This window comes from Accipiter gentilis, chromosome 28, assembly GCF_929443795.1.
Source record: "Accipiter gentilis chromosome 28, bAccGen1.1, whole genome shotgun sequence".
Lineage (NCBI taxonomy): Eukaryota > Metazoa > Chordata > Aves > Accipitriformes > Accipitridae > Astur > Astur gentilis.
In genome coordinates this window covers 11,532,667-11,552,766 of record NC_064907.1, presented here as the reverse complement: position 1 = coordinate 11,552,766, position 20,100 = coordinate 11,532,667, and the positions used below count along the sequence as shown (strand labels likewise).

Genomic DNA, 20,100 nt, shown 5'->3' with positions numbered 1-20,100 from the left:
TGCTAAAGGTGATGTCACCTAGCAACTATAATAGAGAGAATTAGGAAGGGAGGACTTGACTTTACATTTTCTCTTCTTCATTTTGCTAGAACCATCTGAAAAAAATACTTCTCTTTGTCAGTTCTACCCAATTTACAAAATGCTTTCTCCTACACGTGGTATAGGAACTCCAAGGCTTCACAAAGCGCTATTGCTTTTCCTGCAGAAAGAAACTGAAGCTGCTAAAAAATTCCCTTCATAAATAGGAGGAAGCTGATCCTCAGAAACAGTCAGTCTGGTATTTCAACTACAACTAACTGCATTTCAGTCTTCAATAACCGTAAGACACTAGCTAAAGAGGAAAACCTTCAACATCTTTTTTAAATTGTCAGAAACAATATAGGATTAGAAAGGGTTAGGAAAGCCAAAGCCCGTCTGGAGTTGAATCCGGTGAGGAAAGTAAAAAGCAACAGAATGACTTCTACAGGTCTATTGGCAGCAAAAGACAGACTGGGGAAAAAACCCATGGACCCGCTGCTGAATGGGGCAGGGGACCTGGTGACCAAGGGCATGGAGAAGGCTGAAGTACTCAATGCCTTCTTGGCCTTGGTCTTCACTGGTAAGCCTTCAGGAATCGCAGACACCCGAGACTTGTGGGAAAGCACGGAGAAATGAAGACACCCGAAGTAGTGAAGGATTAATGAAGGGTCCGTTTAAACAAACTAGAGAAAACCACCTCCATGGGACCTGATGGGACACCTCAGCCCTTCTGTGATTCTGTGAAGTACGCAGTGTATCCTCAGGAAAGTTTTGTCTGAATGAGGGTAAAAACTTGCTCCTGAGGGTGTGAGGAATACTTTTTAGCAGTGTTAGATACAAAGGGGGAACCTTCCTATCTAAAGTGAAAGCGTAACAAAACAAGTGAACAAACAATTCTGTGCTGAGTTTTCACCCTCTGTTTATAACAATTTCCTTAAACGTGTAAAAGATCAATTTTTCATGAAGACTTCTGCATCCCAGTTTAGGATGATTTATAAAAGAATATTTTTATTAAGTCTTCTTAGATCTTCAGTGTTTTCTACAGTTCACTAAGCAGAAAAATGATATATTATTTAGGGGACATAAAGTTCGAATATTCCTAGATATCTTTACTCATGTGACAGTTTTGCACAGTAAACAGTTTTTAAGCCTTTGATAAAGAGTTCAAATTATCAGTATATTCAGTGAATTTCATCTAGCACATTCCCACTACTGTTAAGTGAAAGTTCAGAACATTCATCTATCTTTCATATTTCTTTTATATGGACACACATTTTATCATCTTAATCATCCTTAAGTCTTCTATGAGTTCTGAAGCCAATACAGACCTCTGGTGCATAAGCTAGTATCCTATACCTCTATAAACAAAGCAAAGGCAAAGACTTATCTGAAATAGGATTTCTTTTAAATCTGGTTATTCTTACTTAGCCAAATTTAAGTAACATTACAAACTAGAAGTTAATGGAAATTAGGTAACATACATTAAAAAAAAAGAAAGAAAAAGATTTTGCAAGTCTGAATCATCACTAAAATGTGATCTTTTCTCACTTTGGTAGATTTCAATAAACTAGGCAGAGATTAACACCTGAATTTAAATGACACTGAATGTGAGATAGAGACTATGCAGTGCTTTCAGCTTTTGGCAGCCTTTCTATCTGTTTAGCATCTGTTGGGACTCTGTGTGGGCAGACTCCTTGGCAATACTGGGACTAAATAATGCATAAACATTAACATTTTCTTGCTAAGCTTGAATTTTTCTATGTTTTAAAAAAGTGTATGTACAAATTGGTTTTAAACAAAAATAACTGTCATATACATATGGCTATATGCTCTATGTGCAACACAAAATTGAGAGATTAAAAAAGTTAAATGTAGAAAGCAATTATTTCCTGCTTTGAACAGGTATTTCTTTATATTCCTGTTTAGATCCTGAGAACTTGAGACAGATTTGAACTCAGGCTCTCGGATGCTGCGGGGGGTATTTAGTTTCTCCTGTTAAGCTAATTCTGGTCAATTGGTAGGTCCAAGTCTTGGACTTAAATTCTAATACCTACTGGTAATTTTTTTTTTTTTTTTTGTATGTCAACAAAAATTAAGATACATTAAGAAGGAAAAGTTGTGAGCATGTATGTGTTTATGGATATGAAATTAAACTTAGGTGGAATTATTTTATTCTAGTTCATGGCTTTGTTTTCCAAATCATTGACTTTCTGGTTTTTATTTAATGCCATTTAAAACAAACTTCACCTACGAAATCCTACAAAACAAGATTTACTGGAAATATTAATGGTCTTTAATGTTTATGTCTTAAGTCATTGTGACATTCTATTGGTGTATTTGAACAGCACTATGTTTGAATCTACAACAAATACTTTCCAGGCTGTCATTATTTGCATCTGCTTACAGGCATTTGAAGCCTTTATATTGTGGGATTTGAAGATCATTGTCTAATGCAACATATGTAAGAGGATCAAAATATAATCAGTCCAAGGCTCTGATATCAAACCTCGGAGGAATATATTCCTGAAACACAGTGTTCAGCACTTAACATTGACAGTGTACAAAACAGGCATGTTTTAAACAGTTTGAGTAACAAGCCTTGGAAGCCTTACATTTGAAGTTAAATGTTAACCATCAGGCAGAAGCAAGTATGATGAGGATTATGACAATAAGATGATGATAAAACCTAACAGCCCTAGATCTGCTCATGGCAGATGCTGCTTCTTCCTACACTGTCAGCTGACAGCAAGAGCCCAGGGAAGGAGCGTGTGGTACTATCAGAAACCAACTCCCCTGTCTCTGGAGGTGGGCAAAAAGGACAAGATCAGAGCTAATCAGCTTAATTTGCAGAAGGCCAGACAAGTGAAATAAATCAGCTGGGAGCTGCATTGATCCAGCCTCTTCTGCAAAGCCTTCATAGGCATGGCTCCTGCCAGGACTGTATCCTCCCAGAAATCTCCTTTACTAAAAACGGACATAAAAACTGCACAGAGTAAGTTGTGTGCTGAAGCGCCAGATACCCAAGATTTCTCTTTCAGTGCCTGCATCAACAGATCCAGAACACACCTCTGCCAGCATGGATGTACATTAATAGTCCTCAGTGCGCAGTGAGCCAGACTGACCCGGGGAGCGCGTGCATGTCACCCTGTACCCCTGAGTACATCGGTCCCATTCTAAAGGAAAAAAAACAAACACAACAACAAAAAACCAAAAAGAGAGAGAAAATGCAATTTGGGAATCAGGAATGAAGTCTGACAAAGAGGTCAGTGACAGAAGGCTGAATGAAAAATCAATTAAACCATTTCTCCAATATTAAAAGGAAACATGAACTGTACAGTGCTCAAGAGAGTTAAGGAGTCTATGGAAAATACCACTGGGATTATCCTGTCAAATATCAGATATAGCCTTGGGTATTTTACTCAGCAGAAAGTGTCTTAACAAGGTTTATATGCCAGATATCAAAAGTTGAGGAAACAGCTGTGAGCCAAGAGGGTGCAGCTGATTAAGACATTGGATTTCAGTATGCACGAATGGCAAGAAATGGATTAAAATATGAATTAACAACTTAGTGCCAGAAGCTTTGAAGTGAAACATCAGATTTGGAGAAGGATGAAAAATCAGAAGGGGAAAGGAAACAGATTGAGGCTCTTGACTTATAAGTAGCACCTAAATCAATCAATGGGCCATGCCAACTAACAAAGAGTTTTATTGCCACAAAGGCAATAAAAAGATCTAATAGGTTAATTACTTGACTTCAACAAAGCACCAAGCAGGTCAATGCACTTGGTAACACTTTCACATAAAATGAAGGAAATAAGATGACATGCATAATTTCTTGTCTGTCCAAGGGATTGTGTTGTAGATGTTGAAAGTTTAGCCTGATCAGCACAGGTCTGGCAGGTTGTTACAAACTGGCTGTCTTAGCTGGAGTTACTTTGACATAAAGATCATCTTTCATAAATGTGTGACACTGACACTATGGGCAGAAAAAAGTATACAGAAAAATTCTTAAAAAAAAATAAAAAATGTGGATTCCTTATTAGCTGGAAAATGTATTCTGAGAAAGAAGAAAAAATATCAGACAGGGAAATTGTATTCTTAAGTGAGCTCAGCAGGGGTAAGAGTACTTAGGCAAATGAATTCAGTGTTAATGAAGGCAAATTTAACAAGCTCTGGTTCTTTGATTATTTTGCCTTATGCATGAAGACAAATTCAGAACCCTCAGAGGACTTGACTGTAAGAAAATATAAGGTGATTTCATATTTTAGTATTGCTAATTAGTTCATCCACACACACAAATTAAGAGGCCATTAAACTGCCTGCCAGTAACATACAAGACACTGAAAGAGATAGGAAGTTTTAGTCCTAGGCATTAGAGGGTTAATGACACTGGGTCTTATCATTCCCATCCGGATCTGTGTAGTAGATGAGTGTGTAAGCTAGGGATGGCTCTTTCTTTAGAGCTTAAAGGAAGCTACACTGATTTGTGAAGAACACATATTCCAAAGTACAGGTATCATTTCTCAGTTGTGCTCTACATATGAAAGAGTTGCTGGTCAAAGAGCCAGTTTACCACAGTTTGGCATACAGGAATCTCCAACACACTGCTGGTTGCTCCCAGTAGTGAACAGACTGGCAAAAAACCCCACCAGTTTTTTCTAGTAGCCAAGAGCACACTACAGCCAGAAGCATCCACATTTGCACTACCAATTTTTTTTTGCTGTCTTTGCTCCTTCAGCTCAACATCAGCTCCACTTGAGGTTCCAAAAGCAGTTCAGGGAGACACTATGATCCCTCTCCACCAGCAAGATTTACAGGATGCCCATGGCACTCGATGAAATGGAAAGCCGCATCGTTAAGAGAACACAGCAAAAGAGCTGGGACAAGCCTTGCCCTGAGCATCTTTGTTAACACTCAGCCAGTTCCAAACCAGTATCCTTGCTGTTTGAATGATTTGCATTGGTTTCTACTTCACACTTAATAATGCCTGTTCATTCTTGACTCTGAACAGTTGTTACTCCAGACATCCTTTAAAAGGAGCTCACATCTGCCAAGGAGGGCAGTGCTGGGCGTGTTGCTTTTTCCCTTTTTTTTTGATCACACTGAAGAAAGATGGACTAGATGAGCTACAACATGCACTTAACTGTCCATGTGCTCTCCCTCTCATGTGTGTTGCATGTGTTCAGAGTTTTTGCTTGGTTAAGTATTATGTCAGTAGACATCAGAAGGGTGGAAGAAAGGCCCATCTTTTCATCATTCCCAAATAGTTTATTCAAACTGGTTAATATTCCCACATTTTTTACCCTATTACAGAAAAAGTCTCGGAGTTTCTCCTACTGTTAAAAGTCTAGAAAGAAATCTCCTAAGTCCTGTTACATATTCCATCTTTGCTATGCCTATGAAGAATATATTCTCAGTTATTTGTGGTATTCTATTTTCAACTAATATGAACATTCTTATTAACCTTTGCGCTGACATCATCTTCTAAAAAGTCCAGGGAGAACAACTGGCTCATTTGAAAAGTTTACACAAAGTCATGTAGACCAAGAAGACTGTCTTGATTATCCAGTTTGAATTCCTGTAGAGCATACATCAGAGCATTACACCCACAATTTTTGAATGGCAACCATGTATTTTTAAGAAGCCATTCAGCTCTGATTTAAAGAATATAGACAACAAGAGTTTTAGACAGAAGAATCCCAGGCTGTAGCCAAGGACACAAACTGGGCTGGCTACAGCAAAAGTCTTACCATAAGAAAGATGGAGAACTCCTGTTCCACTTGAACTGAAAGCTGCAATCATTCTTAAAAATAAATAAAAAGGTCTTTCCTAAACATTTATCTTGGTCCCTTCCCAAGGCAATTTGAAAGACAAAACAGAACACTCTGCATATGCCTAATCAACTTTTAGCATTAAGTTTTCACATTCTGCAACTTGTCAAAATGTAAACAGCTAATGATTTTTTAAAAAGTAGTGAATTAACTGTGTCACATTAGTAAGTCCTACAATGTTAAAAGGACCAAAAAATCCAGGTTGATTAAAAAAATCCTCAGGGATAGAACTGAATAGACTCTCTTGTTCTCTGTGTTACCCGTGTGGGTGGCTTGGCTATTTGCAAACAGAGATAAAAATCTGTGAGCAGCAATTCGGACTTCCATGCCTCAACTTGTTTAGGGAGCCACATGCTCATTTGGAGCTTCTGATTTGACTAAATTACATTGAATCAACAGCACAATGGGGAAAACGAGGGAAGTACAATCAGTGAGATATTCAGAAATATTCCACCAACATTATTAGCAAAGTTTTATTTAACATAATCGGCTTCACTGCACACTAGAGCAGTTGTGAATGTCTGTTGAATTTAGATGCCTTCTTCCACAGTGCCTGGCAGAAAAAAATAAATGCTTACTACCACAGTGCTTTGAGAGCATGCAAATATTTTTTTGTGGGGTAACCATGCTTAAAAATTACCATCACTATGACTAAGGCACAGCACTTCTAGTGTTCCCGAATTCAGAGGGTGGCAAGTTTACATTTTCAATGAGTAAGCAGAAATCAGCCATGGCTGTGTAATAAGTTCTGCATAGCCAAAGGTGATGGTAATAGAGACTATTTCAGTTTTGGTTTTCCTTTTTAAAAATAGTTGCAAACATAAAAATGACTGAACTGCAGACTGACAGCATCTGTGAAGACCCATAACGCTTTTAGGAACTGAGGTGGATGCAGCTTGCTTAGGGCCTATAGTATGGAATAAACACACATCATCTTTATCCTCAAGTGACCATATCCTTTACTAAAGGTCCACAATATTGAGCTAATTAAAGCTCAGACCTTAATTAGGGTAAAGAAAACTTATGCCCTTTATGATTTGAAATTAATAGGGCTTTAATTGCTATCATCTGCAATGCTATTTTTCAGATTGGCTTTAATGATCATTGTGTAACTGCACATGTGCTTCTATAATATAAATAATTCAACCGTTTAATTCAATTTTTTAAAATGGAACAGGGACAAGTCTACTTGATGAACTAATGACCTGCAAAATTTCAGATATTATCAGATATGAAGATGGCAGACCAATGCTAAAACTACATTTTCAAAACATGTCTGTAGTTTGAAAACAAGCTTTCAGTCTAATAGAGTAGTAGTTATTCTAGCAAGTATCTCTGCTTAATTTGGTATGCATCCTTTGTTATCTCATTTGTACAGCTATCACTAGTCTTTCTACTATAAACAGTAGCTTCAAACTACCCAAGCAACTCCCCCACAAAAACCCACTGAAAAGCGTTTACATCTCTCTCTTCCAAAACCATGCAATAATCCACACCAGTATTTTGTGATATGCTCACAAGGTCAACATTTTCAAAAGAATTAATGAATTGCAAGATTTTCAATTCTGGGGTGCTAATTTTTTGATCCTGTAATGAGTTTTTGAAGAATGAGTTTCAGTACTAAATAAGCCATTATCCAGGCATGGGATGTCCACTGATGCACATCACTGACAATCTTCTCTGGAGATAGAAATTCACCCCTTACTCTAGGGAACATGGTAATGCAACAAATACCGAAAACTGCCACAATGTTACCAACCTCTGCATCACTTTCACTGCTCATCTTCCACTCCAAGGTAAGAAGTTTAAAAAATTACTCTAACCCTATTTTAATTCCTCCCTTCTCCTCCTCCCTTACAGCAGCACAGAAATAAACCAGGAAAAGCATTTAATTTCTGCTTCACTCTTTGCCTTAATGACTGGGAACTCCCAACATAACACCAATGAACTGGACCTTTCCTTAGAAAGCCTGAAACTTTCCAGGGGAGCAAGGACAGCAGTGCGAGCTGACACTCTTTGTGTAGAAGGGCTAAATATCTCCACGCGCACTGTTGGGCATCTCCACAGCACATGCAGCAGTAAATATGGAACCACGTCTTTCTCCTCTCAGAAATTAAGTGGTGCTAGCTGGGTCATACTCACACATATAATAGGAGTATTTTAGAAAAAGAAACCAAACCAACAAGCCTGACAAAAAAAACCCTGAACAACAACAAAACCAAACACCTCCCCAGAGTTACCCCTAGACAAACTGTATCATATGTTATGGCAATTGGGGACCAACAAGTTTAAAAACGAAACAAAATACAAAAGAATTGGTAAAAGCTTTAAGCAAGTCTTCAATATTTTCCCATGTTTTATCAAGGTATCAGTTAAACCTGCTTTTTTTCAGTGAAACAGCATAGATAGCAAATCAAGACAGGATCTGATCTGACTGATACAGAAAGAATTTTTTTTAAGGTAAATTCAAGTAGAACACACTCCAAGAGTTAACAATGTAAAAGAGAGGAAGGAGCTCTGAGGTTAAGGTTAAGGGCAGCATCACAAGGATAACAGACTGAAAATAGGAAAAGAAAAACGTTAAGGCTGACATTAGGAAAACATTTATTATCATGAGGATGATTAGATAATGGAATAACTTCCCAAAGGAAGTTGTTGAGTCAAACACTAGAGGCATTCAAAGGAAACCTAGATAAAAACACCAGGCGATTGATCTGGAGGGCAGCCCTGCACTAATGACCCAAGAGGCTCTTTCCAACTCATTGAGGGTTCTCCTCTTGAAAATGACAATTCTGAACTTTCTATAGCAACAAGTGAACAAAAAATAAATGCAAAACATTGCAAAAAACAGAGAAGACGTTTAACTGGAACCTTGTTTTCAGTTTACAGATTTTTTTTTCCTCTATAGTACCAATAAACTGTGTCTATATATGCATTGATTACTTCTAAAAAATCCTACCACATATTGATCAGCACAGTGACACTGGGAAGATAAATAAAGCTATGAAATGTATTTTCCAAAGAAATGACAGGAGCTATAAAACTTGCCTTGTGAAACACAATGGACATCATGAAGAAATCCAGCAAGAAATTTTCTGAAATGTCTCTATAGTCAAATCGGAAGAAGATTACAGTAAAGCTCAAAGTAACAAATTGATTAATAGGATTACAGAATGAGGAACGGAGGAGTTTCATCCCAGCAACTGTTATCAGGATAATATCACAGCTGTAAGAAAGGCAGAAAGAAAAACCTAATCAAGTCAAAGTCATAAATTATGAAGCTCTGAAATACAAACAGCTGTACCAGATGTATTTTAGATTGCTATGTATATCTAAATCTACGAATCTTATTGATTTCTGATATTAATCCTATGTTCTTTTAATAATCACATTTATTTTACCCATGTGCAACTTCATATTTTTCCCTTATCATTATCAAACACTTGTAATCTGTAATAAAGAATGAACTTTGTACTAAAAACAGTAGTATTGACTGTTAAAAACCAAGAATCTAGAAAGGAAATTTTTATATAGGTCTTAAAATAAAATTTCAGTTTCAGAAATATCTTGGCACTTCCATTAATACATTACTGTAATTTGAAAAAAATGTCTTGAACCCACTCCAGTTTTTTTACTACTACGGATTTCACTTGATGACACAGTTTATAATTATTCTCCTAATTTCATTACACACAATGCCAAAATTCTGGATAGAAACACCCATAGACATGAAATGGTTGAAATTCTTACCATCGTTCTTGATCGGAAAGTCATCTTTTCTATATAGTAATTACTTCATCAGATGAAAAGAAATTGTGTTGCATCTATGTGTTGTAAAATACAGGCAGTCTGCATTTTACTCTCCCTTATTATATTCTAGAGGGTGAACTTAAGCTGAGAACTCTAAATAGTAAGTGACCACACAGAGAATCAAGAAGTCCAATCTTTAAAAATTAAAGTGCTTGCTGCTATATCTCCAAGAAGACAATGCCCCTCTTTTAAATTTCCAGAAAACTACACAGTTTTCTGTGTAAGAAAAGAAAATACAATTATATGAGAAGGAAAGATGGAGGTAATGTGTTGGCACCCCTTGAATTTAAAAAAACACTCCGGTCTCTGGATATCTATCTGAACTTACAGACTTCAGGTTGTTCACATTTTTAAATTTTGTTTTGAAGATACTTCACATAATTAGAAAGATGGTCTTGCTTGGACAGCAATTTTGATCTCTTGATAATACCACCTATTCCAGCGGTTAGATCCTAGAAAGGTCTCAGACACATACATTTTTAGATCACCTGGGTAGACAGGCATCCCCCTGAGATGAGACAGTACTGGGCTCCAGACCACGAACACTTGCATGGTTCTGTATTTTATCCAACAACCACTAAAAACCACAGGAACAGCATCAGGAGCAGGAATTGGAACACGATTCCCCACTCCTGTAAGAATTTCCTTACCAACAAAGCAGGAGGGATTAAGAGCAAACCTCCCATAGCCTTTACTTTCCTGGAAAGTGTTTAACAGTTAGACTCCTATTAAACGAAAGGGGCAATACCAACTTCTCCACCAAGGTTTTTAAAAGGAAGGAAATCAAAGCAGTATTTTGTGAACTCAATCTTGATCACATACTGGGGATGCTGCAAAAACAGCTCTCAGCTCAAAACCTTTGGGTTTCTGGGTCCTAGTCGGTATAAGATAAAAGTGATTTATTCAGAAAGCTCTGGCCATGTTCAGAAGTACATCTCAAGCCTCCTAATGAACCATCAAGTCAAATTCAGGAGTATTTAGTCATATCAGGTACCCTCAGGGTTTTCTGGCAGTTGACCAAGTATGTTTGGATTGCAGTTTTGCACGTTGATGTCCAAGAACCGTACTGGATCTATTCCTGAAAAGACAGCCCAAACCTAATAGACATGTACAAGTAACACCCTGTTAATTGAGAGCCAGGTGACTTCTCTCAAGTAAATTAAGCACATTCACTTTTTCGGAGATGCATTGCTTTTTTGATGCTGGTGAAAATAGATGGGGACTTCAGTGCATAATGAGGGTCTTAAGAGTAGGCCAGGTATTTGCAAAATACATGGAAGGTTCTCCTCCATCCTGCTGCAAACCAGGAGAATACCTACTGCCATGACTGACACTTGTCAGGCCAGAAAGCTCTAAAGAGGTTTTCATCATTCTAGAAAGGCTCGTAAGTCTGTACATTTCCAGGCTGATTATATTTTATGTGGCATTTATTCATTATTGTGTATCTTCCTGTAATGCAGATGCAACTTTATTTGAGTGCAGGTCATTCTAAAGGATCACCAGGACATCACTGTTGGAATGAAATGCCAAGCTGACCTTATTTCTCACCTTGTCAAAGCTGTTCTTTTCAATTTGCCCCAGATTTCTGAATAGAAAACCTAGTGACTAAGCTAAATAGATTCTGAAGCCACTAGAAGCCATCTCAGTGTATCCTGTATGAACCAGTTGGATCTCGCATTCTTCAGAAAGAAGAAAATTCTTGCAACATGGAGGAATTTTCACACGGAAAACTTCCAGATCATAGAGCAAAAGGGGGATTTTTCCTCATTTGATCTGTTAACATGCAGAAAATTTCACCAAAAAATGACATTTTATAAAATAATGATCTCAGGTGTAACAGAAAATAATTTGCTCATTATCCCTCTTCTTTCAAGCTATTGCCACACAAGATGCTTCTCCTGGGGCCTTAACTCCCAGCAGAGAGAAAGCAAGAGAAAGAGAAGGGGGGCTTATTTCTGAAGCCTCTGCAGCAGGTAACACGGGGCAAGCTTTTCAGCTTGTCAGCATGGGTCCCATTAATAACCAGCACGTCAGGCTCTGGAAAGCTCAAGCAAACTCCTGACTGTGAAGGAGCTGTTCTGCTGCCTTCCTCAAGAAGGAAACCGCTTCAATCCTTTAAATCACAAAGCAAGATGAAGCTTCTTTGAAAAATACATTCAAATTGAGAAAAACTCCAAAATCAAACGATGCAAAATGTATCATCTCGCTTTCAGACACAGAGCAGGGAAGTGCTGCCGTCCCTTCTCTAAGGCACGATGCAGTCTGATCTTTAGGTGGTAAATAACTAAGGAATGTTCCGACAACAGAAAACGGGTATTTATGTATTAAAGCAGAGAAAGTACAACCCTCAGTAACACGGTATATGGAAGGAGCAAGGAGAATCCAGGATCCTTCATGGGCTTACAGAGTTGAAGAGAAAGAGGTAGGATCTGAGGACAAATGTTTTATGTGTGGCATTTACACGGTAGCTGTAGGGGAAGCTTATTAAAGAGGAGTGCCAGAGAAGGAGGGATGCTTGGGGGTGTTGTGGATAGACCTCAGTTACAAGCAAAAGGAGAAAACACAGGTTTTAAATCTAAGGTGATCACAGAGACACTAGGGGGATGGGGAAAGGACGGACTGTCATGGTATTCCCCTACAGGCCAAACAATCAGAGGCAGACAAATGTAATTACTTCCTTTAATCTCAAGATTTCTGGGGGACTGACTCACTACTTCTGAACACTTGAGGGAGGTGATACTTTAAAGTGCAACCTAGCTTGGAGGAATGACTATGTAAAAATAGCACCTTCCTAACCTTACATATTTGCTCCGTGCATGTATTCAGTCACGTCTGCTAACGAGTGACAAATGACATTTTGATGACTTTCTAGTTCTCCCAGCCTTGCAGTACCAAATAGAGGGATGAGTGTGAACTCAGTTTCACCCTGGACAATACACCTAAACTCCTGAAGCACCTTGGCCTTAGCATCTCCAAAGTGCCTGGGGAAAAAGGTCAATGGGGGACTACACAGGCTATCTCTGAATGACTAGTGAGAGTCTCTCTGGAAAAGTAGTTGTCTGGGAGGAATCTGCAGAAAATTTGACTAATGCCCTAGTCCTACTTTCAGCCCCTGTAAGCAGAGGCCAGCTTTTCCTTATAGTTGTGTAGTCCCTAAAGCTGTATTGCTCTTCAAGAGAGAAGAATAATTAAAACAACATGCAATTTTTACATCGAAGTTCTTCTATCTAATATTTAAAGTTAAGAATCTACATCATTATTAATACTGAGGAACTCCCCCTCCTCCAGCAGTTTTTCCTGCTATTGGAACCTTCCTTCCTGAACACAGGCTGTTTCTTTGTTTTTATGATCTGCATCACTGTCATTCTGATAAAAAGACTGCAGAAACTCTGCCCACTGGGGATACTGCAGTCACTAAGCCTGCTGAATATCTGCAGCAGGCAAGCCACTGAACAAAATATTTACCATAAAAGTCTGTCTGCAAGGATCATACTGTTTTTTCATGGATCAGCATCACCAGTTCTGCTTAATATCAGAGACATCGGAGTCTGGAAAAAACTTATATTCCTACCTTTCTCAAACCACTCTTAATGCGGGACTACACCATTCTAGTCTGCTGAATATTTTATTCAGTCTTGCCTTAAAAGACTTGTGTGGTGAAGCTTCCGACAACTCCTTTGGGAGACTACGCCATAGTCTTAAAAATCCTCAGGTAGGAAATGTTTCCTGATATCCAGCCTAGATTTCTCATTTTCATATGATTAATTCTAGTTACCCCACTGTGTTTATGCCCATCAAACACCTGCAGCCTGGTATAGTGTGTCTTGCTTTTAATTGACATTCAGACATTCCATGTATATCTATATATAGCTCTTTAATCTTTTAATTTCTCTCTCACTGGAGTCATGTCTTAGCATGTGCTAAGGTAGTTTTGCTTTTTTCTTTCAGCAGAGCCAATGATTATTGTATACTAAACTAATAATGCACAAAAGCAAACTGTAACAAGCAAACAGACTTAACATACAAATTTCATTTCTCAATCTTCAGTCTAAACTCAAATAGTCTACTAATCACATGCTTGGAGTTATAATCTACTTACTGTGTACCAAGCTTCTTGTATTTACTAATTGAGAAAGCATCAATGGTGAGGGCATTCAGTATTATAGCTGGATACAAAATGTATTTCTCAAAGCACTGAAGCCACACATAGAGCCTTTCAAACCACATCAAATGAGCAGCATCTGAAATAGAAATTCAGATAACAGATCATTTCATCCAATTGTCAGCATTTTTTGCACTGTAATACCATAAAAGAAATGGGTTAGCTCACATTCATAATCAACCAACTAACTTATGAAACAATGGAATTCTTAATTCATTGAGATAGAGAAATCATTTTTGTTCTCTGAATTTAGATAGTATCTGTTTTGCTGCTTCTAACTGCACTCACGAGAAACACTCAGAAATGAAAAGAGATGGTACATGCTAAATGGTAGTTTCTACATAATCCAATTACTAGTCACTATATTAAATAGCACTTTTAGTGACATAATGACTCCAGAGAGGCCCTCTCCAGCACTGACCTAGGGGATGACCTAAGGAACTTCATTTGAACTCTGTGCCTCTCCTTCCCCATCTTATAGTGGCAAAACACTGTTCATTAGACTGCAAAGTATCATTGACCTTATTGATAAATGAAATACCCTTTGAGATTGTGATGGGTTGACCCTGGCTGGATGCCCGGTGCCCACCAAAGCTGTTCTATCACTAAAGCTGGACAGGGGAGAGAAAAATATAACAAAAGGCTCATGAGTTGAGAGAAAGACAGGGAGAGATCCCTCACCAATTACCGTCACAGGCAAAACAGACTTAGCTCGGGGAAAATTAACTTGATTTATTACCAATCAACCAGAGTAGGGTAATGAGAAATAAAACCAAATCTCAAAACACCTTCCCTCCACCCCTCCCTTCTTCACGGGCACAGCTTTACTCCTGAATTCTCTACCTACTCCCCAGCAGTGCAGGGGGACAGGGAATGGGGGTTACGGTCAGTTCATCACATGTTATCTCTGCCGCTTCATCCTCCTCAGGGGCAGGACTCCTCACACTCTTCCCCAGCTCCAGCGTGGGGTCCCTCCCACAGGAGACAGTCCTCCATGAACTTCTCCAGCGTGGGTCCTTCCCACGGACTGCAGCTCTTCATGAACTGTTCCAGCGTCGGTCCTTTCCACGATGTGCCATTCTTCAGGCACAGACTGCTCCCGTGTGGGTCCCCCGCGGGGGTCACAAGTCCTGCCAGAAAACCTGCTCCAGTGTGGGCTCCTCTCTCCATAGATCCACAGGTCCTGCCAGGAGCCTGCTCCAGCGTGGGCTTCCCATGGGGTCACAGGCTCCTTTGGGCACCTACCTGCTCCGGCGTGGGGTCCTCCCCAGGCTGCATGTGGAGATCTGCTCCACCATGGACCTCCCTGGGCTGCAGGGGGACAGCCTGCCTCACCATGGTCTTCCCCACGGGCTGCAGGGGAATCTCTGCTCCGGCACCTGGAGCATCTCCTCCCCCTCCTTCTGCACTGACCGGGGGGTCTGCAGGGTTGTTTCTCTTACATGTTCTCACTCCACTCTCCGGCTGCTGTTTCTGTGTGCCCTGCAACTTTTTTTCCTTCTTAAATATGTTATCGTAGAGGCGCTACCACTATCGCTGATAGGTTCGGCCTTGGCCAGCGGTGGGTCCATCTTGGAGCTGGCTGGTATTGGCTCTGTCAGACATGGGGGAAGCTTCTAGCAGCTTCTCATTGAAGCCACCCCTGTAACCGCCCTCCCCCCCGCTACCAAAACCTTGCCACACAAACCCAATACATTAACACTGGTGTGTTATCAACACCTTTCTAGCTACCAATGCAGACCACAGCACTATGAGGGCTGCTATGGGGAGAATTAACTCCATCTCTGCCAGACCCAATACAGAGATCTAAAGACTGAAGAATTAACAGGAGCTAGAAACTGTCATAGATGCTTCTCAAAATACTTAAACAGCCATTGTAAAAAGTATCTGCCAGGATCACATCATTCACCAGTAAAGAACATCTTCGCTTGCAGTAGACTTTTTTAACAACATCACAGTGCTTAATGTGAGTATTAAACAAGAACTGAATGCTCTGTGCAATTCAACTGCTATGAGAACCTAGGTGAACTGGGTTCAGAAACACTTGTGTGTGGACAAAAACAATGTCTTTATTTTCAACTGAGCTCAGCTAGACAAGGTTATTGGAAAAACAGTGAATGCAAAAAGGCAGAACTTAGTATTGACTCAAAAATAACAAGGCCAGCTACTGAATCCCCAGTACTCTTCCCAGCAGAAATTAAAAGTTATGTATACACATCCCACCCTCCCACACACACCGTTTCAATGCCAGGCAAAGAAGACATGCTGAATCAACAGATTTGTATGTTCTACAGGCACAGGTGTATATTGTATAGGCTCAAAGAGAAAGAGCTAAAAGCAATCCTTCCAAATTAGCTTTAAGTCATGATTTGCCAGTATCTTAAGCTAAGGCTATGCTCTTGCAAAAGTCTGCCTTCAGAAAATATGATCAACTTCTGTTTCTTGTTATAACATAAAAATATTTCCTTCATTTATTACCTAAAGGCCACCTCCAAAAAGTTCATACACACAGCAAAATGTCCATTTTGGAACCTAGCTGTTATTCTCCATTCCTCTCTCCTCCTCCTGAACTGCAAATTGCTGTCAGAGAGCCACTCAAGAACTTCATCCAGCTGCCCAAAGCTGAGGTCTCTGTAAAGAACTCAAGCTTGAATAAACAGATGTGCATATCAAGTAGACCAAAAAGAAGGTAGCTGCAGGAGCAGAGAGAGATGTGTGCAGACAATGCAGACAGAAGAAAGAGCTCACATTCAGAGGGGGCCCAGGGAAAGATGTGGATGATTTGAAAATGGCCTACATGAATCTGTGGGCTATAAAAGCAGTAGTGGGGAGGGAGTAGGAAAAAAAAGTCTCTAGTGTTTCAGGGTTTCTTTCTCACTCAGTCCTGCACTACTTTCTACACATCTATTATACCATAAGCTCATACATCTTGACCTCAGACTTTCTTCCTGCAGGCAGGCAAAACAATGACAAGTAATAAATGAGTTATCTCATAGGGCCAACATGAGAACTCGTCTATAATTGCTATTCTGTGGGAGGCCTGAAAGTTTGAACAGCTCATCCAGAGTCTATGAAACAAAGCCAGGAATAAACTTGTGGAACTGTCATTACCAGCTGCTCGTCTAATTGCAAGCAATCATCTGTCTCCCCATAGCACTACACTTGTCAAAAATTAGGAAGCTGAAAATGAAATTCAGTGCAGTAAAAACTCCTCACAGATATCTTGTTTTGTGTACTTGTCCATTCATTGTCCATGCCTGACAACTACAGGATACTGTCATTTTCCAAGTTTCTCTTTCTATACAAACAGCGAACCTTTAAGTTCGGCTCCTACATTTTTCTTACAGGGTAAAAGAAAGAAGACAGCCTGTCCAACATATCTATCACAGGGATTACACAACCTTTTCCTTAGCCTGTCTCATCTCAGAACATGATAAAACGCCTCTGCAGCTGCCTAAGGGCCTGAAATATATATTTATTTATTTTTTTACTCTTGTTTTCTAACACACAACACCAGATACATTGCAATAATACTTAAGCCCCAAAGTGCAGAAATGGACCACATAGAGGACTGCAAAAGAAGGAAAAAAAGCCTGTTGCCCACAGCAGGTAGCATGGGAAATGCAGCTATCTCAAAGCAGAAGCAAACCCATCTGTGGAGATCAGTCTGGCAGATCTCTACCCTCAACCTTTTCAAAAGCTGAGTCATTGCATTTAGGAAAACAATGTTTTCTCACAAATGAAGACAGACTTAATCAGGACAATGGAAAGAAATCCTACAGTAGTCTTTTATGATTAAGCGATGTAACAAACAATAAAACTTGGGTATTCATCAGAATTACGGATTATCAGGGAGAGGAACCCCTGAACAATGTTTTCAGGTGGGCATGAGACTTAATAAGATTTATATTTCTACTACACTTTCCTTGGCGTATTGCAGTAAAAGTTAAAAGGCAACCTTCAATCAAGTCTCCTGGGTACTATTTTCATACCCAAGCCTTGTTTGGAAAGTAATCGTTTTGAAAGACATGATTTTTTTAAAAAAGATTTAAATCCTTAATGCATGGTTTTGCAGAGAGTAATTTGAACTCTTTTGTTGTCTAGTTGAAGAACAGACTAAAGTCCCTCAGCAGACTGTGTTCTGACAATGCTGTCTTCAAACACCTCAGGAACATATATTGAGAATGATTAAGGCACAGGATCCATCAAGAAATGACAAGCAAGCTTTTGGCTGGTAGCAAAGGCAAGATGAGAGCAGGGTGGCGGGGGCAAAAAAAAAAAAAAAAAGAGGTGCACTTCTCAAAAGTACACTGGCTGCTTGCAGAATAACTGTATCAGAACAGGAAATCAGATCTTGACATAATAAAATATTTACTGATACTTGCATGTATCAGGGTACTACTCACTGAAGCCAGCAGACATTAGCAAGAACAAATCTTCAAGAACATTTCACAGTTTCTTTCAATTTTAATGTTTCTCTAAAAGTGTTACGATGGAAATTAGAACTCTAAGTTGCACTACCCTTGCTGTTCAAATGATATATATGTCAGAAAGCAGAAAAAATTCTGCCTCTCAATTTCATCAATCATTTAAGTTTTTAAATTATATAAAAAGCCAATGTATTAAGCATGAACTATAACATATCAAGCAATACAGCAAGTAACAGTGCTGTAATGTAAAAGCAAAAAGCCGATCAGACAATGGCTCGTGAAAGACCACTTAGGGCCAGTAAGATGATTAAGGGGCAAGAGGACTTGACATAGGAGAGGCTGAGAGAGCTGGGATTGAGAAGAAAAGGCTCAGGGGGCATCTTATTCATGCCTGATTGGGGCCGGGTTTGGGGTATAAATACCTGATGGGGAGGGTAAAGTTGATGGAGCCAGACTATTCTCAGTAGTGCCCAGTGACAGGACAAAAGGAAATGGGGAAAAACGGAAACTCCATTTCAACAAAAGAAAAAAACCCACCAAACCCAAAACCAAAACAACCGTTCTTACTGTAAGGATGATCAAATGCTAGAACAGGTTGTCCAAGAAAGTTGTGCAGTCTCCATGCCTGAAGATATTCAAAACTGGAAGCAGCCCTGAGCCATGTGCTCTAGCTGACCCTGTTTTGAGCAGGGGCATTGAACTAGGCAATCTCCAGAGGTGCCTGCCCAGCCTCAGCCCTTCTGTGCAGTGGTCTCAGGAGACAACTTCTACAGGTTCACAAATTTGCTGGTCATCGGGTGGGGGGGGAATGGAAATGATGGGCTATGCATGCTATTCAAGAGGGAAATGTAAAGCATAATTTATTCTCACTTATCTGTTCCTTTTGGCTTTTTGTGTTGTCTTTTTTTTTAAAATCAAGACAAGCTGCAAGTCATTGCATCCATTGTTTAGAGAAGATTTTATTACAAACCTCTCACTTCCCGCTGCTGGTGCTCTTTGCTTTTAAGTATGGGGTGGGAGATCCACAGCCAGGGGTGATGCTTGCGAAGCTGAGGAAGCACATAATGTGTTACAAATCCCACAGTCCATGCTAAAGCAAACAGGACAATGCTGAGAAATGGCTGAGCCAAAAAAGAAAAAATGAAACATGGTTATAATTTACAAACAACATTTTTATAAAAAACCTTTTTTTAAACATTTTTTAACAGTTCCTATAATTGTATTTTCGTGCAATTAATTTCTATTCCTGTGTTCAAACTCTGACTCCACAAGTGGATATGGATTTTGAAATATGTATTTTGCCCACTCAGTTAACCAATTTTTCCTCCCTAATTGGATGAAAAAAGGCAAGTGATCAGCTTTATTCATTCTGTCCCCCAGGTTCTATATCATAAAAGAGCTGTTGATATGCAGAGGTTTAAGAAAGAGACACTAAATAAGTAACACTGAAATTAATACAAATATCCATAAACTAACTGCCTTGCACATAAAAAAATGTTATTGTGACCAGTAAACACATTTTCACTAACTTCTCTTCCCACAATCTCTATTCTTCCTTGTTAAAGCACCCTGTGGTTTTGCATAAAAGAAGTAATACCTTAGGGGAAAAATAAAGAAGAAAAAAAAAAGACAGATACATACCCTTAATGATAGAAACACAGTACTGGCACTGACAGCAAATGACAGAACAGCAGCCACTGTGCAGACAATGAGATCCGATTTCAAGACTTCTTTCTGTGAAAATAATTATTTTATACACAATTAGCAAGCCAATACTATTTTAACCAAGGTAAGTGACTCTTTTCTCGATTACTCACAGTCTGCATTGTGATAAGGCTAATCAGCACTC

At 39.3% G+C, this 20,100-nt stretch overlaps 1 protein-coding gene across 1 annotated transcript in view; it reads right to left on the bottom strand.

The window, feature by feature from the left end:
• The window catches only part of PCNX2 (pecanex 2), a 156,644-nt gene that overhangs the window by 59,701 nt on the left and 76,843 nt on the right, over window positions 1–20,100 (bottom strand). The window contains exons 18-21 of the mRNA XM_049830562.1: window positions 19,893–19,985; window positions 19,222–19,372; window positions 13,759–13,900; window positions 8,898–9,075 (exon numbers count right to left, since the gene is read on the bottom strand). Coding sequence (XP_049686519.1) covers window positions 8,898–9,075; window positions 13,759–13,900; window positions 19,222–19,372; window positions 19,893–19,985 — 564 coding nt within the window. The remainder of the gene's footprint in view (window positions 1–8,897; window positions 9,076–13,758; window positions 13,901–19,221; window positions 19,373–19,892; window positions 19,986–20,100) is intronic.